This window comes from Polyodon spathula, unplaced genomic scaffold, assembly GCF_017654505.1.
Source record: "Polyodon spathula isolate WHYD16114869_AA unplaced genomic scaffold, ASM1765450v1 scaffolds_1817, whole genome shotgun sequence".
Classification (NCBI taxonomy): domain Eukaryota; kingdom Metazoa; phylum Chordata; class Actinopteri; order Acipenseriformes; family Polyodontidae; genus Polyodon; species Polyodon spathula.
Genome location: NW_024473292.1, coordinates 2,944 through 24,215, shown reverse-complemented (window position 1 = coordinate 24,215; position 21,272 = coordinate 2,944). Strand labels below are relative to the sequence as shown.

General features: G+C 44.1%; 1 protein-coding gene across 1 annotated transcript; it reads right to left on the bottom strand.

Moving 5' to 3' along the window:
* Window positions 1–2,244: 2,244 nt before the first annotated feature.
* Window positions 2,245–20,742, bottom strand: palm3 (paralemmin 3). The gene is made up of 8 exons (XM_041243504.1): window positions 20,613–20,742; window positions 13,463–13,514; window positions 11,879–11,959; window positions 8,149–8,267; window positions 7,710–7,815; window positions 6,412–6,436; window positions 5,801–5,923; window positions 2,245–5,142 (listed from the first exon to the last, which is right to left on the bottom strand). The coding sequence occupies exons 2-8, from the start codon at window positions 13,505–13,507 to the stop codon at window positions 3,866–3,868; spliced, it is 1,776 nt and encodes a 591-aa protein (XP_041099438.1). The 5' UTR covers window positions 13,508–13,514; window positions 20,613–20,742; the 3' UTR covers window positions 2,245–3,865.
* Window positions 20,743–21,272: the final 530 nt, after the last annotated feature.

The following is a 21,272-nucleotide window of genomic DNA, read 5'->3' as shown; positions in this document are numbered from 1 at the left end:
TATTGCCTGTCTTGTCGAAAAATACAGGGGGTCTGATCAGCATTTCCGCTCTGTCCAAGCTGGTACTGTTAGAAACGTTGAAATTGTAAAAGCTTCTCTTTGAATTCCTCAGGAAGCTCACGACGCTTCTTTGAAGGAGGCTGCCTGCATGTCATGGGGGATTCCAGATCGGGCAGAAGCGTCTTTGTCTTTTCTCGGCAGTCAGTCACGCTGCTGTTTGTGTACTCTGCAGCTGTTTAAGAGCTGAAAACAATTCAAAAGGTCTAATTAAGCAAATTATCAGTTCAATTAAGAGTCTAGTTCAGTAATTGAGAGCTCGGCTGGAATGAAAACCAGCAGCCACAGGGGGTCCCTGAGGACCGAGGTTGGGAACCACTGCCCTCTAGAGGACTAGAAAGGCCACTTCTTTCACTTTCTGTTATAGAAACTCTACCTGGAACATCCTCTTCAAGCGAATCATCACTGTTAATTAAAATCAGGTTTCCCTCACAAGGATGAAATTAAGCTGCCATATTAACTGCTTTGTTTTATTTTAATTGAACGCCAATCGTTGTCCCATCTAGGGTGCCAATTCTGTCCCTCTTCCCGTAGTACCAGCTACAAAAAAACCTGATCTGATTAAAGCCCAGGCTGCGAGTGGCAAGCCCTGTTCCTGACAGCAAGCCGGTCCCAAAGTGATCCACAACTGCATTCCACAGGAACTGTAATCCACAACTCGGCAGATCTCAAAATGCAGATTCCTATGTTTGAGACTTAAGAGTCCGCCAAAGTTTCAGTCAGAACCAACTCCATTCAGAACCTTGGTTTGCAGGGAAAAAGCAGAGCCGAACTCCAAGGCGAGACTGTCTTGAAACGGAGGTCCTCGATTTGTAGCAGCTGGGTGTGTCTCGCGACCTTGTTAAGGAGCCCTGAAACATAGCGTAATTGCAATGACAAAGTCAGCCAGTCTGTTGCAATATATGCAAGGTATAAACCATGCAAAACTTGACGTTCAAACAGCTTACAAACAGGGCACTAATGAAGCCATAGTTCTATAAAAGAAACGATCCAATTCCTTCAAAATAAACAGCAGCTACATTTGAACCCAGTCCTCCAAGGAAAACAGCACAGCATGCTAGAGAATCAGCCTCACTTCTTTGGAAAGGCTGCCATGACGCCAAAAGATATGCCATGACAACCAGAGTTGAAGACCGAGTAGCGTTTGTTTGGTTCAGATGGGTCATGTAACACCCCTCCTCGAAATACAACAAAAAGGTACAAAGCAAGCCATGGGTACAGCAAGAAGCAGCAAATAGAGAAATACAGGAGACAGCGGCGCATTGCAGAGCAAAGTTAACATGCAGCGACTCAACACAACATTTGTTTTGGTTTTACCTTGACTCTGCAGTTCCGCGTCATCGCCACAGTGTGGCAGCATTGGATAACAAATAGAGGTCATGCATTCCTGAGTTTTTTATATATATATATATATATATATATATATATATATATATATATATATATATATATATATATATATATATACATACACACACACACACACACACACACACACACACGGTGGCAGAGTAGGGGGAGGAGAAAAACTGTAGTCCGAGAGGTGTTACAGGACTACAATTCCCAGAAGGCCACGGGACTGCAGAGGAAATGGAAAGCGCCCGAGTCTAATTAAGCCCTACACAAGCGCAGGAGGAGCCCTGCAGCCAGGGCTGATGGAGTAGCAGCCACAGCCAGACTGGCTGCCGAAGTACAAGCCAGCGGCTGAAGAGACCGATTAAAAGCAGGGTGGTGCTGTGAAAGTTCAGTTAGTAATCCACAGTGGAGTTCGGTTTTATTTCAATGCTTTGTGTAAATAATAAAAAGTGCATGCAAGGGCTGTAAACTGCAAACTCTGTGTGTGTGTGTGTGTGTGTGTGTGTGTGTGTGTGTGTGTGTGTGTGTGTGTGTGTGTGTGTGTGTGTGTGTGTGTGTGTGTGTGTGTGTGTGTGTGTGTGTGTGTGTGTGTGTGTGTGTGTGTGTGTGTGTGTGTGTCAGTGTGTGTGTGTGTGTGTGTGTGTGTGTGTGTGTGTGTGTGTGTGTGTGTGTGTGTGTTCCAAACACTGCCCCCAAACACTAGACTGGGTCGCCCCTCTAAGCGAGGCCCAGGCCCACAGTTGCCTAGCTAACGAGATGACGACAGCTAAATACAAGCTGTTACCAACGAAGGTCTGAACCAGAACAAAGAAGATACTGTACACAGATGTATTAATAATTCACATATCTAACTTTAATAATAAAAAAATCAAAGTATTTTGTCATTTGCATACAGCCGTGTTCTTCTGAAAACTGCGACTCCATTCTATACAATATTACATCCTCATCCCTCCTGCTTCATTTCATACACAATCAAATACAATTAAAAACAAGCAAAAAATGTGCTTGCTATTTATTTAGATTATCTCATGCAACTGTTTTTTTTTTTTTGTTTGCTTTGCTTCCCTTAAATGAACGTATAAATCAAAACACGTTTAAAAACGAAAATCATATTTGCTAAAACCTTTCATGGATGTATTCATTTTTACTACTGTTGCATTTTTGTAAAGAACTGTACACAAAGTGAATTTAATGTAGGCATCTCAGAACTGCACATTTTCTAAAGTATCTGCTTTTTTTTAAATTGTATGCATAAAATCCAATAACGTTTTGCAATTCACATGTATTGATTTCAAGCTCTTGCTGTCTGTTGGTACAGAACCCCGACACGCAGATATCCAAAAAAAAAACACAATGAGAAGAGACAAGCCAAGGAAGCAAAGACTGCAACAGTTTCTCCCAACTCAACACTGCACAGCGCTGCTTATAGAAATACTACCAGAAAACAAACCCATCCAGTGACAGCGGTATCCACCACGAGCCACTCGCTGAGAAACGCTTTCGAGTCGGAACGTTTGTCGTCAAATTTATTGTGTTTATTTTAGAACGTCTGAAAACGAGAAATGATTTTGGTTATCTCTAAAAAAAAAAAAAAAAAAAGCAGTGAACCAAGTTGCCCTTTGGTTTCTGCCTAGTGGAAACAATGTCTAACAAGTAATTAATCTGCAAACCAGCACAGGGAGGATACTGACTTGTGATAACAGATTCAGATCGTTTATAGGGCAGAAAAAAATAAAATAAGAACGTACAAGGCAAGCTTGCAGACACTTAAAAAGGCAAATATAAAAATTTAAAAAACTCAAGGTCTGATTCAATATAAAGGAGAGAGCGTTGAACATGTTTTTCCTAAGCATATGTCCCTACTGCCCTCACTGCAACACATCTGAATTGAAAGCCAGATGTGATCAGGACTCTCAGCAGTGAATAATACAAGGGGAAAGCTGTGCTAAAATGCCCCACATGTATTACAACCAAACTTTAAAGACCGATATGTGGATTTAACATGGGGTTTATATATACTCTCTTCACACAGTGTCGGGGATGAGCAGGGATTCATTCGATTGATTCCTACACACCACCTTCCATATGGGTCTTCAAACACACATTCGAGCTGTACTTCAAATTCAGAGCTAACCAAAATATTTCACATACTCTGAAGTAATGATCAGCCCTCCCCCTGGCTGTTACTGGCTGGAAATGGCAGCTCTGTGAGATGTGTCCAATGAGCCAACTCAACAAACAGCACCCTAACCCCACCCAGGTGCTTTACCTGGTCAGGTAGTTATAAAGATATAGGGCTGCCCAGGGCGTGAAACCAGTCTTACTTAATACTTAACAGGAGCCGCTATCAAACTCCTGCTTGTTAAACACTGTCTTAATTAGGTTTTGAGAGTGGGCTGGTTTGAGTTTCAAGCCCTGGATAAGGTTGTTGGGATGGGGGGGGGGGGGGCAGTCACATGAGGGAGCAGCACTGGCAGGCTTGCTGTTTGGGCCGGGAGGGCTCGAGTGCTTCTGCTCTGCTCTCCACGTCCCTGCTGGGGGACTCGGCTCCCTTGATGGCCGAAGACGGGAGCTCTCCTCTGGCTGCTGCCACGGGAGGAGGCTGGGCTGTCGGAGCCAACAAGGGCTCCTGTTCAGAAGGCTTGGGAGGGCTCTTGGTCCCTGCTGCTGCTGCTTCTTTCAGCAAGGGCTGAATTTCTGGTTTCTCTGGGGTTTCCTCTACTTGTTCCTGCACAGTGGGGATTAAAGAAGATTCGGTTTCTGGAGCCGGGAGACCTGTAGCTGGCTCTAAGGTGATGTCTGCAAGATCCACTTCTTTATAAATTTCTTTGGGATCTTCCGAAGCGGGTTCGTCACAGACTCCTGTTCGGCTGACAGCGTTCGGCACAACCTCTGTCTCAGCGGCCTGTTCCCGAAGACAGAGAGCTGGGATTGTTTCAGATGTTTTCTCCCCGTCTAGATCTGTAACAGAGGGCTCTAGAGGTTCAGACTCCATGGGTATTTCCTCTCCTTCCTCTGTGATAGTGACATGTTCCGCCCGCCTGATTTCTCCCATAACCTCCTTCGATTCCTCCTCGGACTTTGCATCGGAAAACCCCAGGAAGGTGAGGCTGACAGGGTTTTCCATCAGGCTGTCTAGATCCTCAGGTTTGGAGGCTTTTGTTTCTTGTACATCTCCTTCTGATTTCAGGGTCTGTCCATTTTCCCAGATCACTGGTTCTTCTTCTTCTTCTTCACATTTCACGGTTTGATCTCCCAGCTTTTCAAACCCGTTGACTGGACCGTTGGTCTTGGGTTGGTCTTCTTGAAGTGATTCTGGAGGATTGTGGTTGAGGGTGACGTCATGGGCGTTCTCCGCTCCTGCCTCTAGATGTTCTTTGCCTTGCTCGTTCACCTCTTTTTCAGAAGCCAGCTCAGAGTGTTCTTCTGGATTGTGGTTCGTTGTTATTTCCTTTCCTCCATTGTGGATCGCCACGTTCAGGTCTTTTTTGTCGTTATGTGGAGGCTCTGCTTCGTCTTCTGACTTCTTCCATGCTGTCTGGTTCAGGAGTCTGTCCAGCTCCGCTGGGCTGAGCTCTTTCTCAGAGCCAGCTCCCACAGCGAAGATGCCCTTGGTGCCATCGTCAAACACTTTATGTCCTTTGGCCTCAAACTCCTGGGCATCCAGAGGGACGGTGGACAGAACAGTGGCGTCTCCAGTCTTCAAGTTTTTCTGCACAGCGAACATGGCTGGAATAACGCAAAGGAAAAGACTGTCAAGTTCATAAAAATTTGTACACAGCAGGGGTAGAACGCCTACTAATTTGAGCTAAACAACAGCTGAGGTAAAAACCAGCGGGCAGTTTAACAACAAGTCATAAATCATGTATTTGATAATGTCTGCTGCTCTATCTGTGAACTATCCACCACAGCCACCAAACACTTACACATATTGTAAGTCATTAAATCAAAATTAAAAAAAACACAAAAACCTGACATTATCATACTTGATCTGTTCATGTAGAACCTGTTATATTTAAACGATTAGAACGCCTTGTCGCTGACATTCTGAGTGAGTGTTCTGCACAGGTGTAGCTGCTGCTGCTAGGTTCCAATGTTGTAAAATGTTATTTCTATGGTAACTGATTACAGCTGCGCTCTTCCACTCCACTAGATCAGTATACCATTGGGTGCTACCTCTAGTACAGAGTGCCCTGACTGGGTTTAGACTCTGACGCAGTGCTGATGGTGTATCCCGCTTTAGATCAAGTTTCATCAGCGTAGTAAATGAGGGTCTGATAATAACAGTACTAACAGCAGTGTAGAGGATTGGACCCATCGCTCCCCTCCTGGACTGCACATGCTGGGCTTCAAATCGCGTTACTGAGCTGCACCGACAGAACCCTACCTGCCCTGTCCCCCTCTCCGATCGCCATGGCTGCCTCGTCAGTAGGGGGCGCTCTTCGTAACCTCACAGCTGGTTTGGGGGGTGCAGCAAGTACAGGAGTGGGGATCTGCGATGCTGTAAATTCTCAATTACAGAGGAAGGGAGGAAAGAGACATTAAAACGCTCAAAAGTAGCTACATATCAACAGTGCAAAACAGACCCCCGTTGGGCCAGAGATATAGAGAGGACATGAAAAACCAAGGCGTAGTGTTAGTGTCGCGACATTAACGCCATATGACATGGTTTTTCATGACAGATCTTCTATCTTGTTTATGCCACAAAGGTTTGCACTTCCTATAAATAAAATAGCAATAAGAACAGTGTAGCCATGCAAACTCATCTGAAGGTCTGGTAACCGGTTACTTTTTACAAAGCATCCCCTTCCGATAGCTCAGCTGGCTATAAAGCTGCTTTCTTCATGTGTTTTTTTTCTAAATTCCTTCCTGAATTTTAGCACCATTTTCTATATTTCTCGTTACTGTGATTTCTGAGTTTCTGTAACAGCAAGCACATGTAAACAGGCATTGAAAATGCCCCCCCGCACACCGGACAGCGAACCAGGAGATGCTTACCTTCATTCGAGTCTAACAGGACAACCTGTACAAAAAACAAACAGAGGTTACTTGAATAACAGATCCCATACTGCAACCGAGAACACAATCTCTGTTACTTAATACAAAATATTAACGTGCACGTTTTTCAAAGCACAAAGCTGTTTTCCGACATCGTTTTTGACCCTTGACATTCGCTAGCCATCCTCAAGACGAAACAAGAAGATAAAAAAGGGAGTGAATGCAGAGCTCGCTGGGTATTTCACAATTCACTAACATGGTGATGTCCAATTCAGATTGGAAAGGGAGCATTTTGTCCTTTTGCAAGAATTCTGAAAAAAAAAAATCTGTAAAGCAATGCTTAATTTTTTAAAAAAAAATGTTCCCTCCTCACACAATGGTTAACGCTGGGGCTGCATACTCTAATACTGGAGGAAGCCAATCTTGACAACTGAAGAAAAATCCCCTTAGAATTCAAAATCGAGGGGCATTTGGAAAATTCCCTTCAATACTGGAAAGTCCTGGAAATACAGAGCATGCATTGGGAATGGCTTGGCTTGCACTTTCCTCTGTTGAACACAAGAGGCCACCGCAGAGCCATTACAAGGTTTTTTCACCCCAAGGATGTAACTGAATATGAAATAATAAATTAATGACAAGTCAATAAACGCCATGGAGTCCAATACAAGAGCACAACAACAAGGTCAACTTTTAGAAACATCCCAAATACATGTCTGCACATCACACGTTTCACAACATTCTCAAACAGTGTGCTTCCATTGGTTTTGTTATCATGACTCACAGACAACACCAGTAATGTATCATTACTCATAATATATAAACTGGAGAGAGGATGGCTATTCTGATTCGTTCAATGACTGAGAGAAGAATCCCGGCACAAACACTACGAGGACATTACACCAGCTGCAGAATCAGGGATCAGTATGTACTGTACAGAGAATGCTGCATGCATCGCTAACCCATGCAGTATTTACTCTAACCTCTGGTGAGCACGGTGTTCCTGCCAGAGTTATAAAGGTCTGTGCTGCTTGTTGAATTCCACTCAGTTTGGCAGCTCACACTGGGGTCGCTCTCTGTTACTGACGTTAAGGAGCGTGTGTTTCCCATAACATCAACTGGACGAGTCTGTTAAACATTGATCACCAGTTTTTATTAAATGATAATGCTAAGCCTTTGGAGAGCAGCTGATCTGAGAGTTTAAAGATGGCAAGCGTTTACACAACACACACGGAAAGCTATTCAAGGGTTTCTAGCAAAACTGGCAGATAGGTGAACCAAACCAATCCAACAGGTCATACCTGGGTCTTCTCTGCGTCTTTCCCAGCATGCTTCAGTGCTTCAGCGCCCTCCTGTTTGCCGATGTGTGTTTCCTCTTCTGCCAGGCGACTCTGTTCTGTCTGAAGCCTGTCAGCACAGGGGTTTAAACACGTTTACAAAGATCTTACATAAATAAGCTTCAACGGTTTCTTCTTTCAGGAGTTATCGGTACAGTTTTGATATTTATGCCACAGTATGACAGACGCACTGGTTGATGCAGTTAACCCTTTGGTTTCCTGTATAAGCCCATGTGCTTGTTTCTGAGTACAGGCCCCCCTATGTTGGAAGACGAATGCAAACTCAAGGCATGGGGCTGTTTACACACATTTCCAGCAGCCTGATAAGTTGTGCTGGTGGAACTGATTCAAGACCCTCCTGAAACCTTGATAGAAGGGGCTCATGGGAAGGGGCTGTGCTTACTTGCTGATCCGTTCCTCGAGCTGCTGTGCCGGGGAGCCCCACAGAGGGGACCTGGGGACGGAAGAGTCCAACGGAGCTGCGGACCCCTCCATCAGCCACTGGTCTCGCAAGGACTTCCTCTGCAAGACAAGAGCGCACAGAACCCTTGGACTCAGGACAGCCCGTCTCTGCACAGCTTTAAAAAGACTGTGATCAGTAACATTCCACAGCATGTACACTGACAATTCAAACTGTGCACGTGAGAAACATTACGTTTAGCAACAATACGCACAGGGGACATGATTACTCAGAATGAGAAATCAGGAATCAGGTCTTGACAGGCAGGGGAGGGGCGCTGGTGTCGAGCGGGCTAGTTTACCATTCAATGTGAAACGAGTGGAGAAGCAGCTGCCTGGGTCTGTGATGCTTTTCTTACTGTGGAGAACAGCGATCCACACGAACCCCAGCAGCTGCTTCTTCACTCCTTTCCCTCGGAATGATCCGAACCGACACCAGCGACCCCCGCCTGTGGAGGGCTCGGTCCGAATACTCGACTAGTCGGTTCGTGCAGCACTAATGTACAGAACAGCACATTATAAGAAAAGGCAATGAATAGTTTCATGTAAATTGGGCAAGTGATACTGAAGCCCTAGATGTGATCTGGTAAGGTGTTAGGATCATGGTCAATTATATTAAAATGACTAAAACATGAATCAATGCAAGTGTGATATACAGACAGACACCTCCATACATCCCCAAAACAGGACACCCCATAACTTATGCTAAATAATGTTTTCTGCAGGTTTCCAGATATGGAATTTGGGATATATTTGCTGTCACAGCCCCACTTAATACGCTTTTAACTTAATGATAAAAACACCCTTAAAATCACTGTTGATTTGACGTAGCCCGGCTCACGTTTCTAAAGCTGGGCTGGTTGGTAGGTTTTATTTTATTTTTTTCTACTCTGCAAAGTAAAATAGTCGTCTGGTTTCTGTTTGGGGTTTATTTATGAAACTATACTGGCAGACACTGTCTGTGAGGGTTATTTCAGTGAGTAGTTTGGCTATGGGTGAAAATGACAGGCAGGGAGGGGTTGCAGCAAATCAGCATCATTTGCATTATTGCTTGAAGTGCTATTCAGATGGTTTGACTGGAGCAAGAAATGCACAGCTGGTACCTCAAAGCTTTTCCTGTACTATTTCAAAACTCTTTGCCTTCAAGAGAGTTTTCACAGGACCCTCAGTTACCGGTGTGTGCGTGTGGTGTGCGCGCGTGCGTGCATGTTGTGTGTGTGTGTGTGTGTGTGTGTGTTTGTGTGCGCGTGCGTGTGTGAGTGCGTGCGTGTGTGTGTGCGTGTGTATCATCCACGCCTCACAGCTCATCTCAACAGCACAGGCTTCAAAAAACAACTGCTCTCACCTTTGATCTTTATCTGTCTGGTTATCAGAGGAAGGCAGAAAGCCAACACATTGTACACAGTGTGTTTTTATCAGTTATTCCCTGTGTCTCGGATATAAGTACAGTACTCAACAAGTACTGGTACAGATGAATGCATAACTGAGGGGTTTCTAATTTCTCCCCCCTAGACTATAGGTAAACTACCTCTGCGATTGCAGGTTACACTCTACACCCTGTAACTATCCCTCCCTTTGCATGCAGGGAAAGAGTTTACAATGACGACCTACCATGAATTTAAAACCTGGACTGGCTTGTGGTGATGGGTACTGATTATCTTGATACCCCTGAACAGACTCACCTTCTCTTCGAATAAAAAGGTTTTAATTAGCAAGCCATTTCAAAGTGCAGCAGTATCCCAAGGCTACTGCCCATTCAAACCTCTTGTTCTCTAAATATCTTTAGATAGATGTTCATCGCAAAGACAAAGCATTGCTGATTCAGTGTGTTTGCTGGTTTGTTTCTTGGTTGAAACTCCCGTACGCCTTCATACTATTTTTATAATGAAGGGGGAAGGGAACAGGCTGGAGCTGCAGATGTTTTTATAACAAACTTACCCAGAACACAGCTGATTAGATCTGTGAGCACGATCGTTTGAGAGCGCACGCTGATTTCGCACGTTAGACGACTCCATGCTGAGACTACACTGAATGCATCAGTGCACTTGTCCCAGGTTGAGTTCAGCATTTGGTTTTGTAACAGAGGCACTCCTGCTTCTGTCTTAAGTGAAAGGTTTCAGAAGAAAAAGTCTTTTTGGTTTCCGCCTTCTGCGCTTCAGTTATTTAAAAAGTTATTCTGATATCTGCTATCAAAGAAATGCACTCCATCTCTGCACAGCAATGCAAGTATCCTGTTGCATATATTTGTAGAGAGCTATTACAAGGACTTCATATTCCTTTGTCTAATTTTTTCTTTTCATGGAGAAAATTTTTGAGCTTTGCAGAAAAAAAAAGTATTTTTTGGTACTAATTCACTGTAAAAAAGTATTCTTAATTATGAACTATTTTTCGATTTCTAAACCAGACACTCTGGGTGCGCTGGGTAAGCGAGCGGGCTCAGTAAAAGAATCATCTGAACGGCTTGCTGAGTTCCGCTCCTGCTGAGCCTCTCAGAGCGCTCTTATACTCTCTGAACAGCCTCCCTCTGCTCTGTGCTGGTGAAGCAGAGAAAGAGAACATTTAAAACGTACAGCAAAACCTCCAAGTGCACAATAAAATGAACTGTAGCAGTTAACAGATTGAACAGATTGGCTTTGACTCACTTCATTAACAAGGAAGAGGGAGAGTCTGTCCAAGAACAACATGACCTGTTTCTGAAACTGCCAAGAAAACATCAGCAGGAGCCGGACGGACCCTTTACTGCCTAACGACTACCAGCACTGGTCCTTAAGAGCTTCTATCTGCCCCTGCACGCCTAGCCAACTTGCAATGTGAGTGTGTGCTTGGGGGCTAGTCTTACTGTCACTGAATCATTCTAATTAAACGTCCTGACGCTTTTTTTTTCAACTGAACTACAAGCATTTTTTATATGCTTAAAAGGTGATGCTCTGCTTTGGGGACAGCGAACCCAAAATGAAATCACCAATACAGGAATATAACGAATTCAAGTGCAGCTGAATAATATGGTATTGATCAAGGAGCACCCTTCCACCCATGCTTGTAATTTGGACTGGCTCACAGTTCTGCATATTTCTTGATTCAGCTTCTGCTGAACAGACCGCAATGTGAGGCCTGTAAGATCTGTATCAGAGGTAGGTTTCCACCTTTGCAGTGTCACCAAATACCTTTCAGAGTAGAGTAATTATTTTGGAGTTGACTCAAGTCTTTTTTTTTTTTAACATCATGGAAAATGTAAATTGTGCAAATGGTTGCCAGGGCTTTGCTGCTGTGTGTTATTTTGTTATTTTCAATGTATTATTTGCTTCTGATCAGCAAACACCCCTGGAGGGGAGATTTCCAAGCCAAGGAAAATCGCAGCCACTGTAACGGCTGTCAATCACGTCTGACGCTTTCCCGGTGCTGGTTTTGGATATCTCTGCCCCGCTCAATCACGGCATGTCATCAGCTCGCAGTCAGAAACGACACTAACTGAAAGTGGCAACTACCAGGGTTCATGGGGTTTCAGTGAAGAACCCCAGGCTAGTGCACACTACCCTGAAAAACAGCCGCGCAAAACAAACCTGTTAACTTGTCTGATGCTTTCATCACTGGCAGTGGCCCTGGGTTCTGATGCTCTATAAGTTACACCAGCACTGCGATGTGCTCAGCTCTCAGGTTTAAGGGAGCAGACGTACCTTCATCTGCTGCAAACGCAGTCTCTCCTCCTCCATCTCCCTCCTCGATCGCTCCTGCTCTTCCTGAATACGACGCTTCTCCTGAAACAGAGCAACAAAACACAACAAGGAATGCAACCGCAGAGGCTGAACAGAGAGAAGTCTCCTGAAAAACCTACAGTGCAAAAGAGCACGTCTACTATGCATCGTCAGTAATCTTGAGGTTTTTCTGTAATGCGATTAATCAATCTAACACATTTCCTAGTCTTCTAGCAATAGGAACACGCATTAAAACTCATTTTAAAAAACAGCAGTATATGTTTCTGAGTTCTGTTTAATGAGCTTTGTTTGCAATTAACTGAACAAACGTATTACTGATCACTGGTACGTGCGATCGGTGGCACTCCAGTTTCAATCTTTAGTTTCACGTGCTTGCAGTTTGCTGTGGTTTGTTTTTGAGAGGTCCCATCGCGAGGGAGATTCCAGCCTCTCTCCCAGTCTTGGCGCATCATTTGGCCAGCACGCTCCGGGGCTCGCTGGAAGCAGCAGCCTGGGTCCTGTCTTGCTAATAATTGAACAGTCTCCACAGAGGCTGGTGTCGGTTTACTGCTGTGAAGAGGGGAGTTCGGCCGAGCTCTGAGGAGATGCTGAATTATTTAGTAGCTCGGGAGGCTGAGTTGGTTTACACATGAACCTGTGCTGCTGTGGAGAGCAGTGAAAGCTACTGCGGGGAGCGGAGAACTGAAAAGCTTGGCGGAGCAGCTACTGTGACGTCACAGCTACAAGCTGGCCACTGAAATAAGAATAATAAACACGCTTTGGAACACCCACTCGTACTGCAAGAAACACTCACGCCACTAACAGGACCGTTCCTGTTATTCTATGAGGAGATTCTATGATGTCTCCCATTCACAGCACAGCCAGCTGCTTAATGACCGAATGGCTAGAACTAGAGGACGCACGAAGTGTCAGGGACACAAGCATCAGAACCTCGGCTCTGTCTCGGATCTGATCCGTTTGGAAGATCACCGTGAGCACCCAATGCAGTCACTCCTCAAACATCTCCGAAGGGATAACAAAGCCAAGCCAAACGGATATAAAAACCAAGTAGCTTTAAATGCTGTCGCCTTGCTTTTCTACAGTCCCACTAAACGCTTCTGGCATTTGCAATCGTTCTCGATTGCTCTTGCTGCAATTACTCAAACGCTGTGCTTGTTTCACAGTTTCATGTCAAGGTGCTTTCATGCAAGTTCAGGAGCTGTTATTCTCTTCTAGTTGGCTGCCATTGATATAACATAGGCTAGCCAAAATGCCTTTACCGAAGTAAAAGCCAGAGTCATTTAATGACCTGCCACTTTTGTATAGCAATACCCTGCTGTGCACTAGATGGTGCTAGTGCTTACTCAGTAGACGAGACACTGGCTGATCTAGTCTACATTATAAATGTCTATGGTAGGCAGCTAGAAATGCAAGTGCAAGTCAAAGCATAAAATGTAAGAACAGAACAGAAAATACAGTTCTTTAATACAGATAATGAATTAGCAACCACAATAATGAAACGTATCCCTTTCAGGACTAAAAGCAGAACATTACCAGGTTACTTACAGCTATGGCCTGCAGCCTCTGCTTGTACAGCTCCGTCTCTTCCATTGTCGCTCTGAAACAAAGAAAAACACAAAGGTTACATTTAGCAAGACTCTCCTTCAGAGGAGGCTGGCTTGGAATGATTCCCAGGCAGGTCAGGTATCACCCCGAGCACAGGGCTGCTGTCAGACCGGGCTGGGGGTGCTTTATTTCAACTGTGTTCTTTAAGTAAGTTTGACCAGGTTAGCTGCTCATCAGCCTGTTTTCTTTCCTCCTGGCAGTAAACGTGCGTAATACAGCCCGTCTCCAGCATCGGGTTACAACCTCGACTGTCACCACTTCCATCTGGGCTCCACAGCAGAGGCGAATGTGTGGAGGAACACTCTTTCAAGGTTATTATCCTGCGTTTCATTCTGTAATAAAATCTTTCAGGAATCCGGGTCCAGCGTACGTGTGTGTGTGTCTGTGTGTGTGTGTGTGCCTGTGTGTGTGTGTTTATTATATATATATATATAGTCTGATTGGTACCACAGGGCTTGATAAATTTGGTTTTGAAGAAAACATTATTAAAAACTTTAAGTGCAAGGGGTTGGAATGAGTGGTTCCACTCTGGTGTTCCAGCTGAACTTTGAGAGGAGACAGAGCCGTACTGAGCCCACAAGGGCGCTTTGAACTGAACTGTAACAAGTCACCAGGACACGAGGAGTGAAACCGAAAAGGATATACAGAAAGGATACGCAGTATAGGAGGGAACGCAAAAAGACTCAAACGAGGGAGGGAAGTCAGACAGAGGAACGACAGTCTATACTCACAGACTGGTTGTCTGAATTGCCCATTAGGTACCATTGTGTTTTCTGTTTATCCCATTCACAATTAAGCATTAACTCATTACCACAGATTGAATTCATCTTAAACAAGGCCGTTGCTATGCACTTCAATCTTGGCGGAGCCCTTATCACAGATACAACTGGCCATTGAAATACCAAGAATACATTTGCTTTGGAACTGTTGTAGACTAGAAATCATTAGATGACAGTTACAAGGCTGTGCAGTTCTCTGATGGACCCAGATTCGGTTAAAATGTGTTTGCCCGCAGACGATGGGAAATGAGAATGCAGAGATGGGAGCCCAGCTAACAAGACTGAAGTTTCTGCAGGTGTCAGGGTTTAAAAGACTGTCACCCACACCTGTGAGCAGAAACCGACCCAAGACTGTCACAGCTACTGGAAGCAGGCTGCTCTTTGGGATACACATTGAACATTTGTGAAACTGCAACAAATATTGTAATGTGTTTTAAAGAATATAAAACCGGTAGAAAATATTATTAGCAGATCTGTGCAAGGCCTGTGTGGAGGAGTTCATTGCATTGAAGGTCAGACTGACCTGCTGAAAGTTCCACACCTCTCATCAGCAAAAGCATCTTTTTTAATTGGACTCGGAGTCTCAAAACACTCTGATCCAGCGAGAGCAGAAGGGCAGAATCTATGGAGCACAGTTAATATGCTAGAAGCATATATCTAATGTACAATACAGAAAGACGTTCCGATTTCTGACAGTCACCAATGTAAAACACTGCTTTAGAACATTCCCCTTTCTAAAAAAGTTCCGAAGCAGTTTAAGTAAATGTTTTTCTTCCTGGAAAACTAAAAAAAAAAAAATAAAAAGCTTTTTAAAAAGCTGCTTGTCAATGTTGAGATGCTTCTCTGGTTCTGTGAAAGGCAGCGTCTTGATGGGGAAAGGGATCAGAGGACTGCCGCACGCAGAGCTGTCCCACCAATCTGCAGTCTGCTCAACACCTGGATCGCTTTTTCTTATTTATTTTTTTTCCGGGAATCAGAGGAGAGTTTTGGTTTCTATCCAACACTGTTTTGGAAAGTCCCAGATCAGGAAGCACGAAGTTCCCTGGCCCCTGTTTCACTGGAATGATCTGGTTGTGTGTCATATGGGCCTGGGAGAGATATGGGCCTGGGAGTGATATGGGCCTGGGAGTGATATGGGCCTGGGAGTGATATGGGCCTGGGAGTGATATGGGCCTGGGAGTGATATGGGCCTGGGAGTGATATGGGCCTGGGAGAGATATGGGCCTGGGAGTGATATGGGCCTGGGAGTGATATGGGCCTGGGAGTGATATGGGCCTGGGATATGGGCCTGGGAGATATGGGCCTGGGAGTGATATGGGCCTGGGAGTGATATGGGCCTGGGAGTGATATGGGCCTGGGAGTGATATGGGCCTGGGAGAGATATGGGCCTGGGAGTGATATGGGCCTGGGAGAGATATGGGCCTGGGTATATGATTGTTGATTGACTGTAGCTACTTCTCCCCTGGGACCCTCTGGTCTCAATGTGTCTTTCTCTGCCACTGCAAGTTATATATATATATACAAATACACATACACGCAGATATATATAAAGTATTATTTAACTAACTAAACTATCTTTAAACCCAACTAGTGGCACTCTCTAGCTTTCCAGGACCAGTCGAGTATGACCAGGTGATTTATTAACTGCAGGACGCTAGCAATTACTTATTTTCTACCAATATGGCTCTGTGTTTGGCCTGCATTGTCTTTGCATGATATTGATGGGTTAAAAAATGTACACAGTTTGTTACCTATTAACTATCCTATTATTTATTGTGCTTGTTATCTATTACAGACACCATGGAGGGACAAGAGTCTATAAGATGGGAATTTGGCCTAAGAATTTACTATGGAAGTTGTTTCACCTTTTAATAGTGGAACTACCACAGGGTGTATTAGTAGAGACTTGCCTATCGCCACATTTCTGTTTCCCAGGTGTATCGAATCCTATGCAGGCCCACGTTTTTGCTAATTTTCAGGTACATTTTTTTTTCCTCTTTTTATTTGAGCGCCACCTTTAAACAATACTTTCTCATAATGCTAAACTGCATCAAAGATGAGACTCGCATTGGAAAAGGGAAATACACCTCAATAGGGTTCGATTCACTGCGGCAACAGACAAGGTAATTCCAGCAAACGCACACTGTGGCACTTCCATTAAAGCGGAAACAACTTCCACACTATTTCATTTTTGGCCATCACTTGTAGGCATAATTCCCATACAAAATCCGATAATAAAACATGGAAAGCATATTACTTTAATTCCACTCTATAGCTAATCTGGTAAAAGACGGCTGTACTGTGCTGCTAGATTTAGCAGTTTAAACTTGGTATTACACAGATATTCTTCAACTAGAAATGTACCCCAATAAAACAATGTATCCCTCCTTTACAAACAAACAAAACCAATCCTCATAAAAGACTCTTGTCGCCACTCTATACCTGCATGCTTGCCTATCCTTCTGCCAGAATATGCAGCAGCCAGAACAAGAAGCTTTGACTTCAAGCTGCTGGCACGCTTTGAGGACTTCTATTACTATTCATTTCTTTTGCAATATCTTGAGAAGAGCAGCCAGAAACTGGGCTTGAAACAGCTAAATATTTTGTTTCCATGAACTATCTAAGTCTACCCAGACTGGGAGCCAGGAAATCCTAGATTTGAAACCTCTGAATAGATGCAGCTACAGTACTGAACATCTTTCTCGCGGATTGGATTTGGCATCGCCCTGGTGTGGGTCATCTTCTCCTGCACGGTGTCTCTCAAAGGCCAGACGAATGCCTTGAGCACTGCTGCGGATCAAGTCCACTGAACTGCACTTGTGCCCCGCTGGCGTTGGCTACTCTGAAGAAGCTAATGCACCCACCCGCTGTGCCAGAGCAGTGTGCAAATGGTTTGAGGGGCGTGACAAAGATTCAGGCATCTTCCACGGCCACCACCATCTCTGCATCTCAATCCAACTGAGCATGTTTGGGATAAACCTGAACGATGCCTGTCATTGCAATCTTACAATTGCGTGGCATATGAATGACTGGAAGGATTTCCTCAAGGCACCTTCCAGAACCAGAAGTTTAGACCATGTTGTGATCGGGGCACAAGGAGTACCAACGATATCAGGTGCAGGTCCTAATACACTGAAAAGGCAGTTTCCATGTTTACGGTACTGTCATCATGTGTTCAATACGTTTATCAAATCCGAAAAGCTCAAGAGAAATGAACGTCCTCATCGAGTGTCATCACAGGTCGACGAGTTCCTCTCAAGATGGAGCTAATTGCTCTTGCTTGCCAGGGATTAGTAATGCGGAGAGCAATGCACACCTCTTTGTACTGAAAACACCGGAGACACCACGCAGATTTCACATGACTGTCTCAGTAACATTGTCAGGAGAAGCGCTGATCTTTGGCGTGTCACAGAAACAGGACAGTGAAGCATATTCTATCGGTGCAGAAGGGACAGGTGCTGGAAGCTCGGTGGAGGCTGGACCAGGTGTGCGTCTAATTCGATAGTGATGCAGGCTGCATCCGAGGCTGGAGTTTAAATGCATGGCTACAACTCCCTGTTTAGCAGAACAGCTGCTTGGTTCAGGGTGTGTTTACATGGTCTGTGTTCCAGGGACATGCACACAGTGCCCCCCCCGCTTGGGATAACTCCTCAGCTGAGCAGTCACAATTCAAGTTGAATTATTTCAACACTGCAGACATGTATCTAGGAAAGAGAACTGCAGGTAAACAAACAAATTAATGGTCTGCCTATTCCCCTATTTATCTATTAGTAGATTTTTATACAAATTGACTGCGCCACTTATTTCTTGAGACTGCAAGAGCTGAACCGGTATATAATAAACCGAACGTCATAAAGGCGCATGCTATTCTGACAGTGTTCCTCACAAAAGCATGAAGTCAGTCCACATCGCTGGCAGCTTTCTTCACCTCTGGGGAGGAAAGGCTGGAAGTGATTTGGTGGGGCCCTCGAGCAGGACAGACCTTGGCGAGATCATGGAGCTACTCCCCTTGCCAGGGAGACAGCGCCCTGCAAAGGTGGGATCAGATACACTCAAAAAGGAAGAGCTGCAGGACAGGATTATGTTTTAAAGTCAGTGTTCGCACACATTTCTTTCATGACTTGCCATATGATCATTTCCAGGTCTCTTCCTTACAGTAAAGGTTTGTTAGTTCAATTTGTAAAGCATGGCCAATTTCCAAAAGATAACTGTATTGAACATTCAAAGAAGCTGATTAACTGAACTGTTAACATGAACTGTTTCGTTGTGTGCAAGGCGATGCAAGGCTATGTTATTTGTAGTCCACCAAATAGAACTTGAACGCTGAATAAAAGTGTACAAAATAAATAGTGACTCATAATTGAGGATGTATTGCGACGCATATTATAAATCACATATCAATTATGGATTTTAGACCATGTTAAATTTGTGTACATGGCCGTTTACCTGTTAATCTATCTCACACAGTTTCAATGAAAAAGCAGACTTGGTTTACTATTGGTAAAGCTGCATTCAAATACACCTGAGTGTTAGTGCTCACTTAAGTTTGCTCTGTCATTGTGAAAAATCATTAACTTGGCACACTTAAGTGAGCACGACCACTCAAATGCCGTTTCTGAATATGATCAATAGCCACCTTTAAGTTTAACTTCTGTAGTTGCTTGAAACTGAATTATGGCGTTCGATTACAGCAGTTTGCAATAGATCACGGAAACTACACTGTACATCTGAACCGCTCTGTGATTTACAGAAGTTAATATGTTGTGTGTGTAGCAGTGGATATGCAGTACTGAAACTGTATTTAAAAGCTCACCTCACAAAAATATAACCAGTTTCTATGTGCTGAAAGATCCCAGCAATCCGATCCCTTAAAATTAGGGCAGAGCAGTATAATCAATAGCACCTCTGTAGTGGCATTCGCAGTACCAGAGGCACAAACAAAGCAGCTTCTACTGAGGAAACGGGAACTAGCATCCCGTTTTGAATATTTCAATGGCGTGTGGCAACATGTACAGTATCTCTTACTGCAGTCCAGGCACTGCAGTTCAGAATGATTATTAGAACGCGTTACTGTTATTCACTGCAGACGTCATTGATGCAGGAGTCTCCTTTGTTTCTTTTTAACAGTTATTTTTAAAATCTATTACATGAATGGATGCAAACAAGGTCACTTGTGCCTCTGAATACATCTGAAGCCGTGTTTGTTTGATTAAAATATTTGTCCCAGCTGATTATGAACATTCTTAAAGCCTTTCAACTGTGCTTTGAAAGTAAAAATGAACTGCAAGCCCTAAGAAAAAGTCTTCAAATGTTACGAATCCTATATCTTTAAAAAACGTTACTAGAGAAAGCTTGATGTCCATGCTTCATCTGCTTTTGCTTCCAGTCGAAGCGCAAGAGACCAGGGTAAGGAACGTGCAAAGAATGCAAGTCATTTGGCTGGCTCTTTAAATTTCCTACCGCAACAATGCGAAAGGTGAAAGAAAGCAGCTTTCCGTGCCAAAGATAAGCCTCTGTGAGGAGAGAAACTGGATCTGAACGCTAGCAATTCCGTTTCCAAATCATGCACTGGGGAGACCAGGGGAAGAGGTGGGGAGAGAGAGGATAAGGGCTGTGGACTGCACTGACTCACATGACTATCACAAATTAAAAACCCCACTTCGGATCACAGAAATCCACCCACTGCAAGCTTGTAAAGCAACTGGATTGCTGCAAGTGCCAAAGATGCATTTCCTTGCACTGTAATGCCAGGGGCAGTAATCTAGAGCAAGTGACAGGAAGACACAGCACGCCCACGCCTATACAAACACTCAATGGTAACAGCGTGATGCACAATACAGGTGGATCTCCACTCCGCGAGGGGTCAGAGCAGCTACCCACCAGGGGGTGAAAATCACCTTGCATCTTACACAGCACCCTGTACGCTATGGTTATGACATCTAGTTAAATAAGAATAATTACACAGTGTAGCTCATTTTAATGTGATGGCATTTTCATCTGATACAAAGACCAGACTGGGTCTGGCCGGCCCTCGCATAACAAAACAACAATTCTATATGCACACTTTCCTCTCCTCAGCTCTGCAGTTAAAAACAGCTGAGAGATGATGACTGGACTTAGGCCGATTCCAGTCAGTAAATCACTTTTCTTTCTTTTAACACTGTAGTGTCTTCTTTTAAAAGGTTACTTATTAAAGTAAATGATAACCAAAGCTTTGAAATCTATGATCTTACCGCTTCAAAGTATAACCGTTTTAAGCAATGAAATAATCACCAGTTCAGAGCTGAACTCTTCCCCAGTCGTAAACTGACCTTTTCGGTGCGTGGGTCAGTTTCCACGGAAACCAGGCAGAAACGCAAGGGAGGAAAGACTGCTTCTCTCTGCTTCTCGGAATTATGAAGACTTGCACACCCGTTCACATTCAGATACAATCCTTGGGATCTGTACAAACTGAAATATTCTTGTGAAATAAACTCTGGCCGACCTTTGCACTAACATTGAAAAAAACAACACACACACAATATGCCTGTGAATGAGATAACATTCCAGTTATCAGGAACTTCTTAAACTCATCGAGTAACATTCTCGAGGTCTGTTTCTGGCATGTTAAGACAAACCCCCTTTCATGTGTGTGTGTGTGTGTGTGTCTGCATCAGGATGCATTCAGTGCTACAGAGGCAGGGGTTAATGATTACAGCATGTACCATTCACACAGAGATCTTAGTTAGATAGAGAATGGAGCCCCCTTCCAAGTAATCACTGGATTGAAAAACTTGCATTCCCGCAATCTCTGCTCTGCTGTGAACGCCACAATCTGGGAATTGGAATACACGTTTAATATTTGTGCTGGGATGAACATGGCTTTCTCATCAACATTCGACTATTCTTTCATTTTGAATAAGCTGCAAGACAAAAGTATAATTGGTACGATCCCAGTATTAAACAGTTAAATAACCCTGGAACGGTTCCCC

Excerpts from the sequence above, each read along its gene's own strand:
- palm3 (XM_041243504.1), bottom strand. The coding sequence starts at position 13,507 with ATGGAAGAGACGGAGCTGTACAAGCAGAGGCTGCAGGCCATAGCT. Across the intron at positions 11,960-13,462 it reads AGAGGCTGCAGGCCATAGCT|GAGAAGCGTCGTATTCAGGA; the intron begins GTAAGTAACCTG and ends GCTCTGTTTCAG. Across the intron at positions 5,924-6,411 it reads CCTGTTAGACTCGAATGAAG|AATTTACAGCATCGCAGATC; the intron begins GTAAGCATCTCC and ends TCTGTAATTGAG.